This window comes from Metopolophium dirhodum, chromosome 1 (genome assembly GCF_019925205.1).
Source record: "Metopolophium dirhodum isolate CAU chromosome 1, ASM1992520v1, whole genome shotgun sequence".
Classification (NCBI taxonomy): Eukaryota; Metazoa; Arthropoda; class Insecta; order Hemiptera; family Aphididae; genus Metopolophium; species Metopolophium dirhodum.
The window spans coordinates 94,026,467-94,051,428 of record NC_083560.1 but is presented as its reverse complement, the minus strand read 5'-3'; the positions used below and the strand labels follow the sequence as shown (position 1 = coordinate 94,051,428).

Genomic DNA, 24,962 nt, shown 5'->3' with positions numbered 1-24,962 from the left:
TCTCCTCTGACAAATTTGAAAATGCATCGCACAAAATGTTCTAGTATAATAAAAAATGTTATTGGCCCTTCTTTACTAGAGAATGTTGTAAATGATTGTAATGGAAATCCGTTTTCGTTGATTGTGGATGAGTTTACCGATGTGTCTGTTATCAAATATTTATGTTTATGCATTAAATATTTTAGTGTTCAGGATCAAAAAATTAAAATTCAATTTTTAGGCTTAATTGAAGTGGAAAAATGTACAGCCGATTTATTGTATGAACATATATGTAAATATATTGATCGTATAGGCTTAAATCTAAAACAGTTGGTTGGGATTGGAGCTGATGGCGCAAGTAACTTATGTGGTAGAAACCATTCTCTTTTTACTCTACTTAGACAACAAAATCCTAATTTACAAATAGTTCGATGCATTTGTCATTCTCTGAATAATGCCATTTCAAAAGCAGCTGATGCATTTCCAAGTCACATAGATTTCATCTGTAGAGAAGTATTTAATTGGTTTCATATTAGTCCATTAAGAAGAGCAGAATATAAAAACACATTTGACCTATTAAATACAAATTCTAACGGTAAAAATAAAAAGTTCCATCAATTTCATCAACTGTCCGGTACCAGATGGTTAGCTCGTTCCTATGTCGTTAGTACAATTTTAGAGCATTGGTTGGAATTAAAAACACATTTTGCATATGTTGTTAATAAAGAAAAATGTTATATTGCTCGAGTTTTGAATGAAATGTTTCATGATGACATTAATTATTTATATTTTATAATAATAAAGCCAATATTAGAAGAGTTTAATAGGTTGAATTTAACATTTCAAAAAAACTTTGTTGACATTAGAAAATCGTATGATGATATATGTGGACTATTTATGTTTTTAGCAAAAAAAATAATGAAAATATCTTCCACTTCCTCGGATTTTAACAGTATTAGACAAAACATATCTAATGAAACTGCTTATCTTCCAGCAGATAAATGTAACTTTGGTATACAGTACTATCAAGTAATAAATACACTTAAAATTGTATCGGATACTAAATATGTTGTTGATGTTAAAGCACTGTCATTTATAAAAGCTTTATTATTTGAATTAGACAAAAGACTTCCAGATAATTTAAAATTATTTCAAGAACTTCAGTATTTTTCTCCAAAACAATGCCTCAATCAATTACATACAAAATTTTCCAATTTACCATTTATTCATCAATTTCTTGAACCATCTATGTTTTCATCTTTAGAAGTACAATGGGAAAACATCATAAATATTAATTGGTCTTTTCATTTATCTGAAGAAGAGTTAGATGATAGTTATGCGTTCTGGTCTAAGCTATATTTTTTTAAAGATGCTGGTGGATCATTCATTTTTAGAGATCTATCTGAGTTTGTACTGAAAGTATTATGTCTACCTTCAAGCAATGCCGTTGTTGAAAGGGTATTTTCAATAATGAATGCTATTAAAACCCGATCTAGAAATAGAATGAACTTTTCTATGTTGGATAGTCTATTGAGAATTAGAAGTACTTTTACATCAAAGACTAAATGTTGTATTGAATTTTCACCCACAAAGTCTATGTATGAAAAATTTAATTCCATTATTATGTATTCAAAACATAAAAATGAATGTGTTCCAAGTTGTGAAGATAATTATCCCGATGAAGATAATACTATAGATGTGTTTCATGAAATCACATTATTTGACAACCAATATTAACTACATGTATTATAATATTATATTACTTATTTTTATTTTTATTTTTATTTTTTAAAAAGAATATAATGTTATTTTGTATTAATATTGTACTAAGTAGTACAAAATATTTTGTAAAGGTATTGTTTATTTTACTTAAGTAAATTGTTTAAATCATGAAACTATTTAATTATTAACTATTTAGTATTTACAGTTCCTTACTATCGTACTAGTTATTACTCATTACCAACACATTGGTTAATAATGATTACAATGAATATAACACCGAAAAACGAATAGGTATGTCAATACTTTTATTTTAAATTACGAGTCCAACTGTCCAATTTTTAAAAGAATGGGTAAAATGGTGATGATAAGAGTAGGGATAACAATTTTGGTAATAATTACAATTTATGGTTGGCGATATTTGGCTACTATAAAAAAATGATTTGGCTACATTATTATTGGTATATCTGGCAACCCTGTATACACCACGCCGTAACGAAATTGACTGGTCGTTCATTTGCATTTGTTATAAAGCAGCGATTTCTTAAGCCTTAAGGTATGTACTTTATTGTATCAATTAATTATTTTATTTTAACAATAAATTAGTGTAACAAATTTAAAACCAAATGTCTTAATAGTTAATATACGTTAAAGTTTATGTAGGTTTTATCATTAATAAGCGTTTTACCATAAAATAGTACGAGTTATGCATTTTATCAATTCTTAAATATCAATACGAAATTGCGAATTTAATATTAAATACTATCATTATTATTCTATTATTATTTATTAAACATACTAATTTAATATCAAATGATATACTATTATAGATCAACCTGACTATAAAAATGAAACGTTCTAAGTTAAGTGGAGACAAATATAGGAAATTGGCCAAGGAAAAATATTGGAAAAACAAAGATTGGCTTTAGAAAATGTCCCGAAAATGAATACATTATTTAGTAAGGAAGTAATTACGTCAGTAAGTGTAAGTCCAAAAATATCTTCTAGTGTCATAGATTCCGGGGATATTAAAACAGTACAGAATGTAAATGAAAAAAATAATACTTATTTTAATGACAGTACAGAGATAGAGTTACAAAATAAAACTAAAACAAGTATTTTTAGTAAAGATCCTTCTCAATGGATACGAACAGCAGACTTTATTTATTGAATGAACTTAACAAGAGAAGAGCTGCGTATCAAAATTTTTTTTTTCCATTTGCTTTTATTGTCATGCTCGAACGTCTATCACATGATGATATTGTTAAAGGAGCTACACAACTTAATGAAATATACTATGATGATATGGATTTAAATGAATTAATCAATGAATGTTTACATTTAAAATCACACATAATACAACTGGCTGACGATAAGCAAAACAATGTTCCCAAACTTCTTCAAATTTTACATGAAAAAAACTTAATTTCAATATATCCCAACATCGAAATAGCACTCAGAATATATACATCTACTGCGGTGACTAACTGTTCAGCTGAACGTTCTTTTTCTTGCTTGAAAAGAATAAAAAATTATCTCCGATCAACGATGTCACAGGATCGATTAAATGCACTTGCTATACTAAGTATTGAACATGAATTAACTAATCAGTTATCATATGACGAAATCATAGAAGACTTTGCGAAAAAAAAATCAAGACGTAAGACTATAATCTGAAGAATATGAAAAATAATTATTTGTTCGTATTTTTTTTTTGTAATATGCTTAAAGAGTTTTCATTCATTAATAAATAATAATAGTATTGATTTTATGTTTTTATTTTATTAATGATCATTTTTTATATGGGGTGTGGAGAGTTTTTACGTATCACTTACAGAAGTAAAATATCAATACCTATGAATATTAGGCGGTAAATTTATTTCAGCCTATGGGCTGCAAAAACCTTAATCCGGCCCTGGTAACACCCCACCCTTTTTTGGTATTGATATATCCCTTGGGACTTAAGTCCATTTTTGAATGTTTTTCGTGCGACGGTTATATATTTTTTACTTAATTTCATCAGGTTTTTTTCACCGATATTTTTCTTTATTACGTTTTTAGCTGCTTTGATGGCAGCTCTAAACCCACATCCAGCCCCGTGTTCTCTACACGCAGTGTCTAAATGATTTACCCCTTTATCTCCGCAAACTAATCGTTTTTTTCAAATTTGTACCAGGTCCACAATATTGATAACCTATAAAGAAATATTATTTTAATTTTTACTATTACCACGTTAATATACGTGTATTTACTCTCACCATGCACGTGAAGCTCTAATAGTAATTTATTTATAAGCGTGTTTATAAGACCAGCACCTTTATTCTTGGTCTTTCTTCGAGCGAGCGACATCGTGTACTGATTACGTTCTCAGTGTTACAGGGATATTTATTTAAAAATGAAATTCATTAAACAAGATATACAACTTACAGTTAAAAAAGTGGACCCACCTACTTCGTATAAAAACAAAGACATGGAACGCTTCTACCTAATACGATAAGATCACTTATTGTAGGTCCTTCAGGTATTTATATGTGCTTGTGTTGTGTTGTTTTGTGTGAATATCATTAATTTTATTTAAACTTATTAAATAATAGTTTGTAAAAATAGTATTTAGAATGTTTAAATTGATCTAGATAAAAGAAACAAATTGTTTAATCTTAATCATTCACTATGTGTTTATGTCCTACATGTTCTATTTCATTTATCTACAGGAGTTAAGGTTTCAGCTCAAGTATTCAATAGTCAATACATCTTATGGTACTTATTCATCATTCAAATATTAAAGTATAACCAAAAATATTTTTTATTATTAATTCATTCAAATCTATGTTGCATGTTTATGTTGTAGTTAGCAATTTATATGTTTTGATGAAATATTTCATTATATTTATTTAATAAATTATAATGCGTGTGTGTGATTATAGGTAGTCCATTTCATCATTTCATAGTGCAGCAGTATATGCCAATTTAGCTCAAAAACGATCAGAAAATATTTACAATACTTTGAATACGGCTAAATCTAAAGACATGAAAGAATCTAGGGCGGCTCTATTAAAGATAATAAGTTCAATATTATATCTCACTAGGCAAGGACTTGCCATTCGAGGTCATACAGATAATAACTCAAATATTAATCAATTATTAAAATTAAGATCAAGTGATTCATTGGAGTTGGATTCTTGGCTTTCACGCACAACATATAAATGGACATCACATGGAATATAGAATGAAATAGTAAGTTTACTGTCACAGTATGTACAATCAAATTTAATCCATCAAATAAAAATTTCAAAGTATTTTTCAATAATTATGGATGAAACAATGGACAATACTTGTCAAGAGCAAGTATCGGTATGTTTTCGAATAGTAGATCACAATTTAAATGTATCCAAACTGTTTTTGGGTTTTTTTTAAAACTGAATCAACCGATGCTTTAACTTTATTTACCTTAATATCTAATATTTTAACAAAATTCAATCTATCATTAACAGACTGTCGTGGTCAGTGTTATGATGGTGCTGCAAACGTAAGCGGTCATATAACTGGTCTCCAAAAAAGAATTTTAGATATTGAAAAACGTGCTATATATGTTCACTGCGTAGCACATACTTTAAACCTTGTGGTCCAAGATGGTATGATGAGTGTAGATAAATCTCGAGATTTTTTAGCAATGATAAGATCTATTATAGTGTTTGTACGCTGTTCTCCCAAAAGACAGGTAATTTTCAATGCCCTACAAAGCGAACAAGAATTAAATTCTCAATCACTTCGTCCATTCTGTCCAACCAGATGGTGTATGCGAGTAAAGTATTTAAAAACATTATATTATAACTATGCAGTTTTAATAAAGTTTTTAGATAATATACCAAAAGAGAGGTCAGAAAATGGTGCCAAAGCAAGTGGTTTTCTCAAACAATTGTTCAAATATGAATTTTTATTTTATACCAAAATAATGATTAATATTTTTGAAAGAGTTGAGCTTCTCAATGCAGAACTCCAAAAAATATCATTAAACTTCCAAGAAGTAAAAATTAAAATTAAACATATAATTTCATCAATTGAACAGCAAAGAGAAAGTGGTTTTGATGACTTATGGCTGGAAATTTCAACTAAGGCAGGGGAACTGAATATTAAGGAGCCAAATGATCAAAGACCTAACAAAAAACCAAAAAAATTTATTCAAAACAGTGAACAATATTCACCTCCATCGGCTTTATCAGTTAAAGATAAATTTAAATGTATATACTATGAAATAATAGATGTAACTGTATCAGCATTGAATGGTAGATTTCAACAAAATGTAATCGATCATTTATGTTCACTAGAAAAATTTGTAATCGGCGAAGGCAGACATATCAATGATGTTATTGAATTTTATGGAAGTGATTTTAACCGAGATAAATTGATATTACATCGAGATATGTTCTTAGATATTGCAAAATCTAGGGATGTATCTATAAAAAGTTTACAAGACGCCTTAAATTTTATAAAATTTGATAATTTGTGTGATATGTTATCGGAATTTTCCAAACTACTACAAATAATGTTAATTATTCCAGTTTCTTCTTGCACTGCTGAAAGGTCTTTCTCAGCATTAAGAAGGTTGAAGACATTTTTGAGATCAACTATGACACAGAATCGTCTCAATGATATCGCTATTCTTCATGTCCATCGAAACGAAGAAGTGGATATTGAAAAAGTCGCTAATACTTTTATAAATAAAGCTAAAGTTCGCCAAAACACGTTTGCATTGTAAAACATTTTTATTTTAATTGTTTAAACTTTTAGTATATTAAAAATATACGTAAGTAAATATAGTAAAATGGTTATGGTTATCATACTCCCCATCCCAAGACCGTTTTTATTGTATCACTTGTAAACTATTTGGTCTTCCTAAGGCAAAGAAAATGCTTTTAGCAGAAAAAGGGTCTAATGATTATAAAAATATTAAGCGAACAATAGAAAACCATGAAAGCTTTCCAGAACACCTAACAAGTGAAATGGCTCGAGGAATGTATGAAAAAAATGTAAGGATTGATATAGGAATTTATGAACGGACCAATCGAAAAGTTGCAGAGAATAGGCAAATTGTATCGGTAATTATAGATGCTCTTATTTTTACTGCAAGACAAAATATCGCTCTCAGGGGACACAATGAAAAATATACATCAACCCATAGAGATAATTTTCTAGAATTATGTTCATTACTAGCAACCTATAATCCAATATTAAAGTTACATTTAGAAAAAGTAAAAGAAAATAAGATAAATCGTCTATCATTTTTATCTAATGTGACTCAAAATAAGCTTCTCTGTATATTGGCAGATATGGTTCGAAAAAATATTTTAAAACAAGTTAATAAATCAGGACAATTTGCAGTTATAATTGACACTACTACCGACGTTTCTTATCAAGAACAATTTACCATAATTTTAAGATACATTGATGAAGGAAAACCTCAAGAGCGTTTGATAGCACTGGAAACTGCATCTGATTCTACTGGTCTAGGTATGTTTCAAGTCTTTCGTAGCATAACAGAAAAACACAATATTAACTGGAAAACACAGATGATTGCTCAAACATATGATGGCGCGGCCTCTATGCAAGGCAAATACAGTGGATTGAAAACGCGTATACAAGCAGAGAATCCAAAAGCAATGTTTACTTGGTGTTTCGCTCACAAATTAAATTTGGTGATAGTTGATACATGCGATTGTTGCATTAATACTAACACTTTTTTTGGCGATGATGGGGCTTTAATTGAATTTATGCGAGCTAGAAAGCGGACGGCTGAATTTGTAGAATGTCAAGAAATACTAAATCCAAGAGAACAAAAACGTCGCATCAAACGTTTTTCTAATACTAGATGGACATCACATGACCGGGCTTTAGTTATCATCCAAGAAAAGTACTTTGCTCTACTAAAAGCATTGGAAAATATTTCAAAAGCAAATGGTTCAGATCGTGATACAACTTCAATGGCTAAAAACTTAATCTCGGTTATAACATCGTTCCAATTTGTCTTGGTTTTGATTTTGATGAGAAAAATATTTTCGGTTACCACTGAAGTTTCAAATTATTTGCAATCAAAATCTATTGATTTCATGCAAGCTATCAAATTGGTGAATGTTGCTAAGAAAAGATTGCAAATTTTGCGTACTGATGAGGGATGTACTGAAATAATAAATACTGCCAAGGAATTTGCTACTACAAACAATCTTTCTCAATGTGACTTCAAAGTGGTAAGAGCAAGAAAGAAAAAAATGAAGCCTGGTGAACTATCCAGAGATGAAGTGCTATGTTCGCCTGCTGATTTATTTCGCTGTGATGTTTGTTTTAAAGTTTTAGATGCCATTATTACATCAATTGACATTAGGTTTAATGATTCGCAAGAAATTCTTAAAGATTTAAGCCTACTTACTCCGGAACGTATGTTATCCATAAAAACTAAAATGCAATTGCCTAGTAATGCCTTCGAACAGTTATCAAGTTGGATAAACATTCATATAAATAATTTACAAAATGAATACTTAACATTCAGTAACAGCCTAAATGATCTTTATAACGACACTAATCCGACTCAACTAAGTAAATCCGTAAACAAAAAAAATGAAGGAACGATTGATCAACCTGATACTAGTTCAGAAATAAGCGATGATTCTGAAATTGAAGAAGCAAGTATAACAAATATGACTAGTTTAGACATTTTGGATCTTTTATTAAGCCACAACTTAATTGCGGCATTTCCAAATCGGTACTTGGCATAAAAGGCGTTGTGCATCATACCTGCATCATCTGCATCTGCTGAAAGGAGCTTCTCTAAAGTAACTTTTAATTATTACCTAATTCATAATATTAGAACAATAAATAAATAAAATATATAGAACAATTTATAGACTAGTAATATTTTCATATTTGTTAATTAAAAAAATTACTAAGTATGAAACAAGTCAAATTCATGTTATGACAAAGTTGGGAATGTAATTATATTTTACATTCAGACTTTTGACAAAACCGACTGGTGCCCCCTTTATTTACTATAACATGTTATTATTATAATAAACCCCTCCATATAAAAGTCCTGTCTACGGCACTGCAAAGTATGTTCTACTGAACGCAAATTTGCTATGTTGTACGTTTTTAAACGGAGGCAGCACTTGACTTCAGACAGCGACCTCTTAACTATATTATTTTATATTTTTATTAATTAACTATTGTTCTTTTAGATTTAATTATTCTAAAAATAATATTGTCACAATAATGATTTCAGGTAAAAATAGTTAAATCTAGGCTTCGATCAAGTATTGGGCAAAATCGATTGGAAAGTCTACTTATATTAAGCTTTGAAAAAGATGTTGAAATTGATCTTAATGAAGCAATTGATATATTCGCAAGGTCCTCAGATCTCTTAATGCAGAATTTATTGTTTAAATAAAATATTAAGTGATATTTTAATTGTTGTACAACTTAACCCTATTTAAATATAAGACGTTAAGTAAGAATTTAAAAATATTGTTTCATTCTATTTATTTAAATTAAATTTATAATTTATTATCTGTATGGTTTAAAAAATTGTCTGCAAAAGGTTCTATATTAGTAGACACAAAAAAAAGGTGCATAAAATGTGACAATTTATACCGGCAATTTTAGAGGTCCAGAAATAAATCAATAGCTATTACATCAAAACGAATTGGACCTACACTTACTCCTACTCGTCGTCATTGGTTAAACAATATTTTTAGAAAGAAGAAAAATGCCAAACAATCAAATTATAGGTGAAATTGTTTGATAAATTATAAAATATTATTATATGACATTTACATTAATAAATTAATATGAACAGGTTTCGATTAACTATTGCCAAATTAAATTTAAATTTAAATTGTATAATGATATTGCTTTACTATTTGATATTACTTATGTAGGTAGGTATTGTATAATACCTATACTACGGAGTAGGTACTTAATATTTTACAGTTTTTAGGTGAGTCAAATTGGTAAACAAAAATTTAGTGTAGCATACAAAATATACCTACCCGTAGTTTAGTCATATCGACCAATCGATTAATAATAATATATTGTAATACACCCTGCGTTGAAGTATTCAAACAGTTCCGTCATATCCATCGTCGACTCGAGCTAGGATATTATTATATAATTTAACTAAACCAACCACCGTATCAACTCTTAACATTTATACATTTATTTTTTAAATATGCATGTGCCTACAGTACCTTTTGTGGCTATATCGTGTATCAAATATATAAATACCGATAAGAGTAGCTCACGGCGTCACCGAGACCGATTAGGCAAAAGTCTGTAAAATATAAAATCGAACTCTTCGAAGTACGAAGATTGGCCGCAGGCGGTCAATAAATTTAGCGGGGAACGCGAATAAGTCATCAACGGGGAGGTCCGACGTCTCGAATTTTGAAAAAAAAAACGTAAAATGTTCGTTAAATACGAATATATTTTGATAAGGCGGAAGTGATAACAAAAGGTAAATAACAAAAAAAAAAAATTTCGAATTTACACGGCCGCCGCAATTTAACTTCGATCCCGGCGGCCGGCATCGAAACCACGACCCCGGGTCGCATATTAACAAAACACACATTGATTCGGCAATGATTCGGAATTCGGCATTATGATTGGTCCATTTTGAATTGCCGCCAACAATATACGTTTTAATTACCGTGATATTATAATGATAATAATGTTAATACTTTTTGGTTTGTATACAGACAATTTGTTTTTATTACTAATTAATAATGTTAAATTTTAATCATAAGAGAGATTAGCCACATCAAAAAATTTTAATTGTCTTGCTAAAATAAAAATAGTTCTATTATAACAATATAACAATAATTTTAAAAAAATTTTGGCCAACTGCCTTCTTCTTTTATTAATATTATTAGTAATTCTAGTAAAGAAAATTGTGTTATTCGATCTAATATTTCTAGTTATGATTTATGTGATAAGTGGATTACTGAATTTTCTGAAATAACAAATACTTCTTGGGTTGTTAGAAACACTAAAAGAAATTGTGAACGCTTTGTATACAGGTCAGTCTTCTTATTTTCATTACTAATTAATAATATTCATTAATTCCTAAAATTATGTTAAACTTTAATTATAGGAAAGATTATGTTTGTCACCACAGTAGCTACCAAAAAGTAAAAGCAGATCAAAATCAAAAAGGAAAATCAAAAAATTTAAATTGTCCTGCTAAAATAAAAATTGTTATTAAAAAGAAAACAGTTAATACCATTAGAAAGGATCATTTTATTAAAGTAATTAATCAATAAAAATTGTATTATAGAACCTCATTTTACATTCGACTTAGAGTCAATTTCTAGATTTGTTACGGAAATAGAATATTTATGTAGTCAAGTAGACAAGGATTTGAAAGAGGAAGATATTTGTGTTTACATTCTAAAAGGTATAAGAGAACCTATATTACACGCAATTTCACTTCACGACAACAGTAACTTAAAAAAGTTAAAAGAAAATTTAAAAAAATATGAACTTATGCAATTTAGAATTAATTCAAGAAGCTCAGGACTTAGCGAATACACAGAAATTTTGAACAAACAAGTAATGCAATTAAATACCGAAGCAAAAGACAGCAACCAAGAAATTAAACGTTTAAATACAAAATTAGAAGGAATAGACAGTTATTACAAAAACAAAATTGATCAACTATGTACCGAAATGAACAATTTAAAAAAATACGACAAGACAGTAAATTTTGAAGATAGATCACGCAACAGAGACAAAAGTTCACATCCACACAAATCAGATTACAAAGGCAGGAACAATTATAGGAAAAAAAGTCCTTATCCCGATAGGTACAATGACTAAGTTCAGAGAAAGTAGTAAAGATAGATATAATAACCATAAATACAGAGATAACAGCAGAGAAATGAGCAATAATAGAGATAGGTCTTATTCAAGGGATAGGAAAAACTCCTAAGACAGGTCCAGAGATACAAGCAGAAATAGATATAACAACAGAAATCGTGGAGATGACGCAAATAGAAAACGGCACAGTAGGGACAACAGCAGAGAAAGATACTCAACACCGGAAAAATGTAATGGAAGAGAAAACATAATATGCTACAAATGCAATGAAAAAGGACATTATGCAAACGATTGCAATTTTTCAAAAAACGAATAGCACCCGAGTTAAGAGAAAAATCGGAATATCTACCTCGGGGAACAAATAATATTAATTTAAAAATCGACACCTCTAAATTTAACAGAGAAAAAAAAATTGAAAAAAATAATTATATTCATTTTGTAGAAAATTGGTACAAATCAAAAAATTCAAATAAACTAATAACTAATGAAGTAAACGACGATGACGAAAAAGCTGTAGAAAACATCGTAACAATAAGTAGTTTGAACCCACTAAACGAATTAAAAAAATTCCTACTCAGCAATAACGATAGAACCGACTTCCTATGCGATTACAGTGAACAGACGGTAAATATTTTATCATTACGAAATGATATCGCAATCGGCCATTGCACAAGTCAATGCCTTACTATGTCGAAGGGGATCGCATTACAATTTAGAAATAAATTTAACAACGTTCAAAATTTAATAGACCAGAGAAATAAAATAACCGAAATTGCTTATTTAAAAAACGGAATACAATGGGTTCTATATCTCATAACAAAAAATGAATATTACGACAAACCAGCGTACACTAACATTTTTAGAACACTAGCTAACACTAGAAAATTTTGTATTGAGAATAATATTACTACTTTAGCATTACCCAAAATTTGCACTGGACGAGACAAAAAGGATTGGAACGTTATTTCTACTATGATTAAGTTTATTTTTCAAGACACGCAAATAAAAATTTTAATATGCCTACTACCAAACAATGACGATGAAAAACAAAATAAATATTTTAAAAACAATGGTTCACAAACTAGTAATATCACGTTAGGAAAAAATTTCAATAACACAATTAACGATAAATTAAAGAATAAAATCTCACAAATCGCGGGTTCATTCATAAAAACGGATAACGTACCCGGAGACGGTGACTGTGGTGCCCACGCACTACGAATATGCCTTAAACAACATGGTATATATAGAAAGACAGTAGAATTATTAAATATGCTCGGCATTCCTAATTGCAAATCTGGCTACTATCTTAAAGATGACGATCTAGCGTTTATCTGTGACCAATTCAATTTCAACTTATATTTAATACACGAAAATTCCGAATATACAAATGTCATAATTTACTGGAAATTAAATAGGAAAAATATAGGGATATTCAATAAAAATTGTCGTTGGACACCAGGAATCATAACAGAAACATATAACCCTCGTCAATTCAATAACATAACAATAAACACAGTTTTTCCTGACTTTAATACTATAGAAGAAAATGTAGACCATTTCTTACACGAATGTTTCGATCGCTTAAAATTATCCCAACAAAACCCTATAGAGAAAAATAAAACAGACAAATCCACAATATGGTACTCAAAATTTTGTCAAGACTGCGAATATTTGTCCACATCCAAGGACATACTAGACGACCAAGATGACAGAGAACAGTATTGGAGCGAGGGGGGAAACGTTATGTCTTGCGAAATATGCGGAAACTACATAAGGGAATATCGGAACCGGCCTATACAAGAAGACGAGAAAGACATAGAAACCAAAAACCAGCTAATTCAACACAAAAATGAAATCAAAATCAACAATCAAAATATAAGCGTAGATTCAGATACTGAACGAAAACAAAGAGTGCTATCCATAAAAATAAAATTAGACGGTAACGAACAAAATGCAATTATAGACACAGGCTCAAATATATCATGTATAGATTATTCCCTAATAAAAAATAAACAAGTCACTAAACCCAAAGAACAAATAACTATAACAGGCGCTGGCAACAACGAACTGATACAAATAGGAACAACAGAATTAATAATTACAATCAACACACGCCAATATCAAATCAAAGTATACGTCGTTGAAGGACTAAATTGTAAATTACTATTAGGAAACGATTTTAATATTAGATACAACCTAATAGTCGATTTTAAAAATAAAAACATACAAATCGATAATAATTCTATAAAAATGGACGAAATATGATACGAACATAATGTAAATCAATTTCCGTATTCCCTCCTTCCACTCGAGAAATCATGATTTTTTTGCAATCCCATTCTTTAAATCCAATTCAAGTAATGATTCATTCTTTGTTAGAGCTCTGAAACTTGCTAATTTAGTCTCCATCTCCTTAGATTTTTTCAATACTCCTCGTGATACCTTTAGATTTAAGTCAATTATGTTTTTACAAGAAACCTTACAATCTTAATATTAGTCCTCGTCGATCAGTGATTTCTTATTCTTTATTGTTTTTATATATTTTATATTTTTAATCATTTGAGTACTTTATATTTATATACGTTTCATTATTACTTAGTGTTGTGCTTAATAATTATTATTTTCTGTAAAATTTTTTTTTCTATACATTATTGGTCTATATACCACTTTAAATTTTGTAAAAGGGCTAGTCCCGTTGAATTCTAAATAAATAAATAAAATAAATAAATAAATCACAACTTAAACATTTATACAACTGAAAGCATCACAAGTGCAACCAACATTAAAAAAAATAAAATTAAAATTATATCTAACGAAAATATTACCATAGCTCCTAAGACTAGGTCAAAATTAAAAGTGTCCACAAAAATGCAAGACAAGCAAATACAATATATAATAAAACCAACTGAGCGCCTACAAAATAATAAAAAAATAACTTTAGAAACAACATTATTAAATAGTGATGACGAAGTCATATTATACAATTTCTCCAATACCTATAGTAATATACCAAGAAACATGGTTATAGCAATTGCCACTGAATTAAATACGATTAAACGCGATAAATACGAAATAAAAAATATTAATTCAGACAATAAAATTATTAATAAAGAAAAAATAATAGTAACAAAAATAACAGAAGTAACGGATAAACAAGGTACAATAATAAAAATACCTAACGAACTTAGCTATGAACAACGTATAAAGACACAAACACCAATAAACAAATTCAAGCGTTTATTCACCTCAGACCCTTTAGACTTAGGATGCGCACAAGTAGAACCGTGTGAAATTAAATTTAAAACAGATAAATCGACATTTCAACCACCGTAATTAATTAAAGAAATCCGGGAAGGTTTCGAAAATCTTATAAATTTTATCAAGTCCCTTGAATAATTTTTCTGAATATTACTTTAAACAAGAAACACAAGATTTAACATAACTATACAAATTTAACCTTCCTCAAGATTTTATAACATGTAGGTAATACCTTTTACCTACCACTCAACAAGCCACCGTCGGAGACCAACAGACCGCTCCGGCCGCCAACGTTCTTTCATTCGATTTCTACTGATTCATCATCAACCATCATTCTCCATTACGTCCCGGACCTGCAAATTGTAACACTGTCCACGATGAAAATTTTTCACGCAACCACGCTAACCTCGTGTTCGGTATCATCTTTTATCCGTTTTCACGACACTGAATTTTCATTTCAGTTGTTGTGTATGATGAGGACACCGCCATGGGCCACCGATGGCCGAAAGGCCAATCCACTGTACACACTACCACTTTAACCTGGGCTAACACCATAGCCACGAAAAGTGATTACTCCGAATATAGTACTACTCCGAATAAATTACTACGAATATCAGTTACTCCGAATATGGCTGCTGAAAATGATGATACCACGAACAATCATAATTCCGATAATGATATTACTCCGAAAATATTGCTACGAATATCAGTTGTTCCGAAAATATACAACTACGAAATAATAACCACGGTTTTAGATATGCACATAGGCGCAATTTGGGGGGTGACTTGGAGGGCCTTAGCCTCTCCAAAACTTGTATTTGAATTGATTATTGAAGTATTAAATCCTTCATTAGTTAGGTATCTAATCTGCATAATCCAAAAAACGATTTTTTAGAAATTATTTTCTTAAGTTAAAACAATGATTCATTATTCACGTGATTAGATATCGGATTCACTCACAGGCCACCAAGCATAAAGTAGGTTTAATAATAGTAATATAGTTTTACAAATTATGAATTGCCTACTAATCACAATACATTAGGTAACCAGGTAACCTACTGGCTACTGATAATATTTAAATTTTTTTACAATAATATAGCCAATACACAATAGTGATTTTTTTATAAATTTGCAGTTCGACGGTTACAATTCTAATATAAATAATATAATATAATAACAATAATATGTACCATACCTACCTGAATGTTATTTTTTTAGCAATACGAGCGGTATTAATTTTTTGTAGGAGTTAACACTGTATTTTGTAGTAGTTAACACTATCTTTTGTAGGAGTTAACACTACATTTGTAGGAGTTTACCATTCCCCATTTGAACAGCGACAGAGCCCCCCCCCCCCCCCCCCCCCCAATGGTCTGATTCATTTAAATATGTAAAGCACCTCAAAGTCAAAAAAAGAAATGGCACCTATGGATATACAATATACATCCATGATAATAATATATATTATCAATTTTCATACGCATAACGTCATAACCTATTTACATAATATATTTTAAGTGTTTTCTTGTTTCTTCTAAAATAGCCATAAGTACCTACTTTACTGTTTATTTTAAATTTGATTATTTTTTTATTCTTGAACATATAGGTACTTACGTTATATTAACATTAAATTTATTGACTATTAACATATTTTATTATTTAGCAGTTTAGTACCTACCTAAGTTTAGTTGCTCTTAAGTCCTAAGAATATGCAATTTTAAATAAACATAATATGTTAATTATTGAAGTTAACCTGTATTAGGTGAATAAATAAATAATTGGTATGTAACGTACCTATGGCCTAGAATAAATCTTAGATTATATTATTATTATTTATAAAATTATTATTGATTATTTATTTACGGGCTATGTAAGCCCAATATTATTTGGCGGTGGTCGTTTGGGCGAAGGTAATTATTTTGATAAAAAAAAAAAAAAAATAGTCTGTGTGGGTAATTATCATTTAAACCGTTTAGTCGAATAAAATTATTTTTATAGGTAAGATAAAAACCTGGTGACTTTGATTTAGGACTATATTATTATCCTCAGTACAAATATTTTAATAACCACTCAGAAACTACTCATTCGAATTTTTAATTTGGTATAGGTACCTAAAAAAAATATCCACTAAATAATTTACAGTAAAAGGGGGGGGGGGGTTTACACAGTTTTCATTTTAAAAACAGAAGTCTGTATTACCACAGGACATTTCTTAAATAGTATCATTGATTATAAATACTAGTTTAAATACTAATTTATAATCAATGATAGTATTACTTGATACAATTACTTGAATCAGTGGCACCGAACTCATATATCATGTGAAGCGATCGCTTCAATTCTTAATGGGTGGGTATAAGTGAGAATCATGTAGAAACTCAAATAAAATAATATTAACAAAAAAAGTTGTGTGTGTTTTTAAACCATATTCGATGGCTGTAAAGTTTTGGTGGGTGGGTGGATAAAAATTCTAGATTTCACTTCACGATAGGTATAGTGTATACACTAGTTACCTATATATACCTACGTGACGTGTTACATATGTTTGAATTTCTATGCATGAAACAACAATACAACATTTGTGTATTATTTAACTGTTTAGCTTAAACTATAATAATTTGTATTAAATCCTTATTATATAACCCTTTTGGCCTTTTGTTATTAATATTAATTTTTATACCTATATAGGCACCTATTATCATTGTTTAAAACAATTAGTTTTATATTTTTATATTTTTTTGTTTAACTGTATTTTACTTCTGATCAGGTGGCCCTGCTGGGAGCCTTCCTATTCCGTAATTAATGTTATTTTATGTCACCCCACGTACGTATGTATAGATTGTAAGTAAAAAAAGTTTAAAAAAAAAACTGTACTTACAAATGTACAGAATATAATATATGGAAATCATTGAAATAAATTATGTTTAATAAAAGTAAAAATTAAATAGTTTTGTGTTAATATAATTGAAGTGAAGAAGTCAATATTCTATTAATATTTATATGTTATGTTGTAGAATAGTTTGAAGAAGTTTAACTAAAATTTAAAAATGTACTCTCCCGTACAGCTCACGATTTTTTATTTTTTATAAAACGATTTGTTTTTATGCTTAAAACGATGGTATGAAAACCGTTTTACAGAAACCATTATTTTAGAACTAATAGCCGTTTCAAATTTGTGGTTATATATAGTATAGGGCCCAGCGGTTCCCAACCTTTGGGCCGCGGCCCACAAGCGGGCCGTGAAAAATATAATATTAAATATTATATATATTTAAAATAATATTATTATATATTTGTATTATATACCTAATAATATTTCTGGTTATATTGGTTATAATAATATTTAATTATTATTAACTACACTACTACAGTGTACAATTATAGTATACTATTAACGCTATCGAACGTTTGAATAAATAAGCACCTATACTACCATTTGAACTTGTTAGTTCCTACACATGTTTAAAAATCGTCAATGTATATAAAAAAAAAAGGCGGGTAAGTGGATGTCGCTCTGCTGTACAGTAGGTTACAAGTGAGTCAATGTAATGGATTGTGTTAAATTTGAATCCAATGATATAATATCATTGAATAAGAAAAACGATTCTGAGCGAAGACGGTCAGTCAGTCTATAATATCTTATTAAATGTATTTGATGATATTATTGTGAATAAAGTAATTAATTTTAGTATTAGTCATTAGTATTTACTATAAATTGGTTAATTTCAGGGGCGCCGGAACGATTTTTTTGCTGTGGGGGCAAAATATTTCAAACTTTATTCTAGAGGGTATAGGAGCAAAAATAGTGGTGTTTAATATAAATTTATTAACAATACAAATTACAGTTGTAATTAACTTTTTCACATACACAGTTTCTTTGTTGTACAATCTTTAATCAAAAATCCCATAACTATATTTTATTATACAATAATAATAAATAAAATATACAGTTCAAATTTTAATGAATAATTTACATTTTACCAAATACACTTTTTCTCTCTGCTGTACGGCTAATGAACTCTTTTAGGATATCATCCAAGGAAATTTCATACAAAATAGTTTGGTTTAAGTGTAGTAGTAACAAATGAGTCAAACGCTTTTGACTCATAGTTGAACGTGTATAGGTTTTTAAACGCTTGAGCCCACTAAATGACCTTTCTGGTGTGGCTGATGCTGCAGGTATTGTGTATAATGCAGGTATTGTACTATTGTGGGCTAAATGTAAATATAATTAGGCCATGAAGTCGTGGGGGCCTTGCCCCCACAGTATTTATCTTGTGGGGGCAATTGCCCCCACTGCCCCCATTGTTCCGGCGCCCCTGGTTAATTTCATTTTTCCCAAAAAAATTACATTTTAAAATGACATTGCGTGCATATACAATTAAAACAATATACTCTAAAAGTTTCATATACCAACAAATAATATTTTTAAATTATAACAAAATAACTAAAATCAAATGAGAACAATCCGTCAAGAAGAGTGCCTGGTATTCGAGGAAATTTAGTATATTTAGCTGCTAACGGTTATACATACGTTCAAAACCATACCTCCACCAATAGAAGGTTAGAAATAGTGTTTTGTAAATGATCTGAATTCTAAGTCATTTTTTTTTTATTCTTAATTAATTAGTGTAATACTAAAATTGTTTAGACAGCTAAGATGCACAAGGTACGAACGGGGTTGCCGTGCAACAGCCTCGATGGATCTGGAGCCAGAAAATGCACCAATTGATATGTATAGTATGCATACCCATAGGCCCGGGCATGATGTTGAGATTGGAAAATTTTTGGCAGCTCTAAGAAGCAGAGTTTCGGCTGAGAGCACATCACCCAGAGTGATATATGAGGAAGAATCTAGAAGGTAAGATAACATACTAAAAGTATTATAAAAATTTCAACATAATTTTACTGCTTATAATGAAATACTTAATACAACTAACCTTTTCAATAATATTGGCAGATACCCAAATGCAGCAATGCTCACTACCGTGGATTCTGCATTAAATATGATGCGGAGTATCCGAAAAAGATACAACCCCCCAGTACCAGCTTCATTAGCAGTAATGGGCGATACGATTGTATCTCAGAGATGGCGGGGTTTAATGTCACTATTTGATGACAACATGACCAGTCCATTCTATCAAGGCCCTCTAGAGTACCTAGTTGGTGAAGAAACTGTGTTTGGTGGATTGGTTTTTGCCAATATTGTATTTTTACAAAATTATTCACCATACATGAGGCGATCATCAGTAATAGCTATTGATGGAACATTTGCTGTGCTTCCAAGAATTCCAGGAGACATGGAACAATTGGTTACCATTCATGTACTTCTAGACAACATAGTAAATATTAATTTAAAACCATAAAATCTGAGTTAAATATTTAAATTATATAATAGTTAAATCAGTATAAAATATTAGCTTTCTCAGTTTTGAAAATCAAACTTAAAACAATTGTTTTATTTTCATCATTAAACATATTAATGAAGTTAAATAATTTCCAAAATATTATGATCAAAATAGAAAATGAAAATAATAATTTATTGTTTTTTGTAAGTCTATTCCAGTAGTATATGCAATACTGAACCAAAGGACTGAACTTGTATATTCAAGATTGTGGCAATTTCTAAGATATGACCTTTCTTTTGATTTATTAAATTGGCATGGGCTACAGGTCATAACAGACTACGAGACTGCTCTTAGAAATGCAACAAGAAGAGTTTTACCCGAAAGTCAGTTGATAGGGTGCTGCTTTCATTTTAATCAGGTCAGCTAACTTACATTCATATTTATGTTGATAACTACTCCTGCAGTGACTGTCTTCCTTACAATAGCTTTTTTTTTTTTTGATTTTACTCAAAATATTAAAATAATACAATATTGTTATACTCAAAGTGAGGTCAGAATGAATTCTGTTATAAATTCCTATAATAAAACTATATAAAATGATGCATACCTACCTAATATAAATATTTAATACAGCGCATTATAATACATTTAATAATATTTTAAATTTTAATTCTGATACTTCTTTGTTAGAACAAAATATAACTGTAATTTATTTTAAATATATCAAGAAGTAAACATTAAAATACCTATGATAGATTCACTGAATATTATGTAATTTATTAATCATTACCGTAAAATGTATTGACATCTTAACCCTAATAATAGCACCAGTTATATTTGAACTGAGTTTAAATTAATTTTTCTTTTACAAGATCATTGCATTTTAATTAAATCACTAAGTTAAACATTTAACATTAGCAGAAATTATTTTTGTTCTAAGCCATGTGTACATTAAAGGTTAAACTAAATATGATGATTGATGACTATTCTAAATTATCATCATTAAATATTATTTTTTATTTTAGTGCATAGTGCGATTTATTCAAACGCACAACTTGATGGTATTAGTGCGCAATAACCCACACATAGCAACTATAGTCAGAATGGTAATGTTAATTGACTAATTTGAAAAATTTATCATTGTGCTAAAAATTAAATTTATTACCAATAGATCATGGCATTGCCACACCTGCCACCAGAGAGAATTGAAGATTACCCCGAAAATTTCCATATTCTTGGTGGGTTCTTGGAAGTACAAAGGTTAGCCAGGGACATGAATGTAGCTGAAAATATCACAGAGCTTTTCCACTACTTCCAGAATTATTGGATGAATACAATTGGACCACATGGTTTCTCTGTATATGGTGTCAATATCAGAACCAATAATTATATTGAAAGCTTCCATAGCACCATTCAGACAACAATTGGCAGACATCCACCGATTTGGACCTTCTATGGTACTCAAACTAGAAATTGCAACATAATTAGTTAATTAATTTATGTATAAAATATTAGGTTAACAATTCTGAATTCATTACTTATAGATCGATTACGATTGGTAGAAAGGAGAGTAAGGAGAGAAACACAGCAGATTATAAATGGCCACCAGGTAAATATAAATATAAACACTAGGTAATAAATATTTAATATACCTACATAAAAGATGCATTTTTTCTGTCAAATTACATAACAGATTTTAATTTACGTCATTAAAAAAATAGGAACTATTTCCATATTTTTTTTCCAAATTATTATATTATAATGAAAATTAAGTATATTTTTTATTATTTAATAAAGTGTATAAAGCAAAATAAAAGAATTTAAAATGATTATTTTACTCAATGGAAAATTTAAAAAAGGAACATCTTTAAGCAAATATTATGTATTTATAATATATATAGTTGTTGTGCTTTATAAATTATATTTGATTATAATATAAAATATAAATTGATGTTTATTTTTTTACTCAATAAAATAACAAAAGTTACATCATAACTAAGTAGATATAAATCTATTTAGTCATAAGATGGATGTTATTTTAATAAATAATTACAATTTGCATTCTTGCTGCTATTTTTAAAGTATAATTGCACACACAATACATACCAAAATTATATTATAATTATTATAGTTTTAAAAATAATAATAATATTGTTTATTTATGATAAAATATCTAATATACTATACGTTAAGTTACTTTTGTTTATATTGAAAAGAATAAAAACAAAACTTAATTCTTAGTTGTTTTAAGCATTATAGTTCTTTAGGATACTACTTACTAAGACTACCAATGTAGTTATTTCCAATGTTATTGTAGGTTCGGAGAGCAATATTAACAAGTAGAGACACCAATAACCAATTACTAACTGCTGCACTTCAAAATGTCAGAAATGGCCGATACGACATTTCAGCATTCCTTCGACGAGTTGCTCACTCTGCAAGTGGTTACTGGGATCAACAAATTGGCCATTTACCAACGGGTAAATTTATCTTGTTTTTATTAATTTAATTTTTACTAAACAATTATAAATAATAAAAAATAGATGAGCAATTAAATGATCAACCACCAAATGCATTGGTACTTAGACCTCTTCAACCACCAAATGCATTGGTACTTAGACCTCTTCAACCACCACAATGCCAGTCAGGACGTATAATGCGTGGTGCTGGAAGGGGCAAACATCAAGCCCGGGTACAATCTGCTGTTCGACCCCCTGTTTTACATGCAGCAAGAGGCCAGAGACGCCGAGGACGTCCCAATACTAGCAGAAGGCTCCCTCCTCATCAGAGATTAAATGAAGAAGCAATGGAAGGTTTGTATGGCTGAAATTTTAAGATAAATTAAACAATTTTATAGATATGTTTAAAATGTTAAATTTGTTTATAGACAACATAATGGAAGTTCTACCGGAACCAGAAATCGAAGGTACAAATTATATTAATGTTTACAAATAATATAAATTATAATGAAGCAGATTTAATATTTATCTTTTTCTGTAGTTGTGCATTTTGAAGTAGTTGAAGCACTTACAGCTGAAAATGAACATTTAGGTAAGACAAAATATTTATTGTTTAAATCAATATTAATATGAAAATACTTGTATTCTAAGAGGATGAAAATTTTGAGATCGTGGTGGTTGGAACAGATGCTGAAGAATTGAACATCATCAATTTGGAGGATCAGACATTACCACAAATACTAGGTTACACGTCTTATGTACATTATATTCCTAATGTAAAAATTGTTATTAGTTTAAACAAAATATTATTAACTATTATTAATACTAATTAAGTAATAATATAAAAAATAAAAATATTACATTAACTATAACTTATTTTATACTTAAGCAGGCGAGGAATATGATCGTTGTTTTGTTTGTTGGCAACGCAGAGCTGTCGTTGTAGGTATAAATATTGTTCTGCCATGTGGACACGGGTGGTGTTGTGATGTGTGTGCTCGGCGATTGTCCAAATGTCCCGTCTGCAGGGCAGAATATCCAAGAACCCTAAATATAAATATTATGTTGACAAGTTTTAATAACGGTATATATTGGTATGTTTTGACTTTTAACGGTTAATATAAAAATATATTTACTTTTTGCAATAGACTCATGGATACGCAACATTAACAGCCTTTTAGACCCGACAGGCAGTAACTGCATTTGTTGTGGGAGGGCTTATAGGGACGCCCAAAATGGCTCAAGGTATGTGTACCTATATTGTGGACATGGATGGAGGTGCATGGATTGTACAATCTCACTTCCATACAATTGTGAAGTATGTGATGATACTGTGGATGGTGTTGCACAAATGTTCATAAGCTGATTGCTGATCAATTTATAATAATATATAAGTTTGTATTTTTTTTCGACTTCATTGAGCCATTTACCTATTAGTAGTTTTTTTTTTTTTTTTATAATAAACATTATTCTCTAACTAAAATCATTACTTTTCGTTTACTATTTTAAAATACCTATATTTATTAGTGTGATGGTAATTTGGTCAACAATATAAAAATAAGTAGGTATAATATAATATTTAGTATTAGTATATATAAGTATTATATAAGTATTCAATATTTAAGTATTATAAAATAAAATAAGTATATGAATAAATATAAAAATGTAGAAAAAATTTACGATCAAATAAAACTGGAATATTACAATTTTAGTTTATTAATTTTAAGACAGATTTCCTGACAAAAACCTATTTATGAATAATTATATTTTTTATAATTTATCATTAACTTTTCTTTAATACAGAAATTTAGCAAATTATACTTATCTTAGTAGGTAGATATTTTATTTATGCTTAGTACATAGATGACTAATAATTTCAACACCATTTTTTAATAGAAAATGGACATAATGATTAATGATTTATCAGTAGTTCTGGTAGTTCATCATCTTAAACATATTAGGCAGTTTTGAACTTACAAAGAAACCTCATACCAGAGGTTCAAAAACATATTAAATATAATACATACCTAAAATACTAATTATTTAGTCGTTAATTTAATAAAATTCTTGTGTCAATGTTTTTGTTTGAGAAAATGTAAAAAAAATTCATTTTTTTTTATTCATTCAAAGGTTTTTGTTTTGTAGGTACTTATGTAAAAACCAACAATTAATTTTAACTCTAAATAAGCATTTACAAAGTAAAATCTCAAAAAAATAAAAATAAATAGACAATCATAAAAATATTGTTACATTATGCAAATCAATGTTTACTAGTTTTAATAAATTAAGATTTATGGTTAGGTAATAGGTATACCGTTTACCTATTACAAAATCG

The 24,962-nt window shown here is 29.1% G+C and overlaps 2 protein-coding genes and 1 long non-coding RNA gene across 7 annotated transcripts; 2 read left to right on the top strand and 1 right to left on the bottom strand.

Annotated features, from left to right (window-relative positions):
- Positions 1–7,025: 7,025 nt before the first annotated feature.
- On the top strand, positions 7,026–8,465 carry LOC132946329 (zinc finger MYM-type protein 1-like). The gene has a single exon (XM_061016285.1). It carries the CDS (start codon positions 7,026–7,028, stop codon positions 8,463–8,465), a length of 1,440 nt encoding a protein of 479 aa, XP_060872268.1.
- A 10,817-nt stretch (positions 8,466–19,282) lies between these two features.
- LOC132936211 (uncharacterized) lies at positions 19,283–24,962 on the bottom strand. Of its 5 annotated transcripts, none has more exons than XR_009663425.1 (7): positions 24,655–24,962; positions 23,764–23,996; positions 23,267–23,674; positions 22,448–23,201; positions 21,334–21,634; positions 19,761–20,150; positions 19,283–19,674 (listed from the first exon to the last, which is right to left on the bottom strand). It is a non-coding gene; the product is annotated as an uncharacterized LOC132936211 (long non-coding RNA). The 5 variants fall into 5 exon arrangements; XR_009663428.1 differs by lacking the exon at positions 24,655–24,962 and having other exon boundaries at positions 19,761–19,979; positions 20,050–20,150; positions 23,764–23,902; XR_009663427.1 differs by lacking the exon at positions 24,655–24,962 and having other exon boundaries at positions 19,761–19,979; positions 20,055–20,150; positions 23,764–23,902.
- Positions 19,935–23,993, top strand: LOC132936210 (uncharacterized). The gene is made up of 12 exons (XM_061002902.1): positions 19,935–20,162; positions 20,377–20,586; positions 21,194–21,274; positions 21,340–21,625; positions 21,713–21,777; positions 22,486–22,648; positions 22,712–22,981; positions 23,056–23,094; positions 23,169–23,219; positions 23,279–23,371; positions 23,520–23,711; positions 23,776–23,993. Exons 1-12 carry the CDS (start codon positions 19,944–19,946, stop codon positions 23,991–23,993), a joined length of 1,887 nt encoding a protein of 628 aa, XP_060858885.1. The 5' UTR covers positions 19,935–19,943.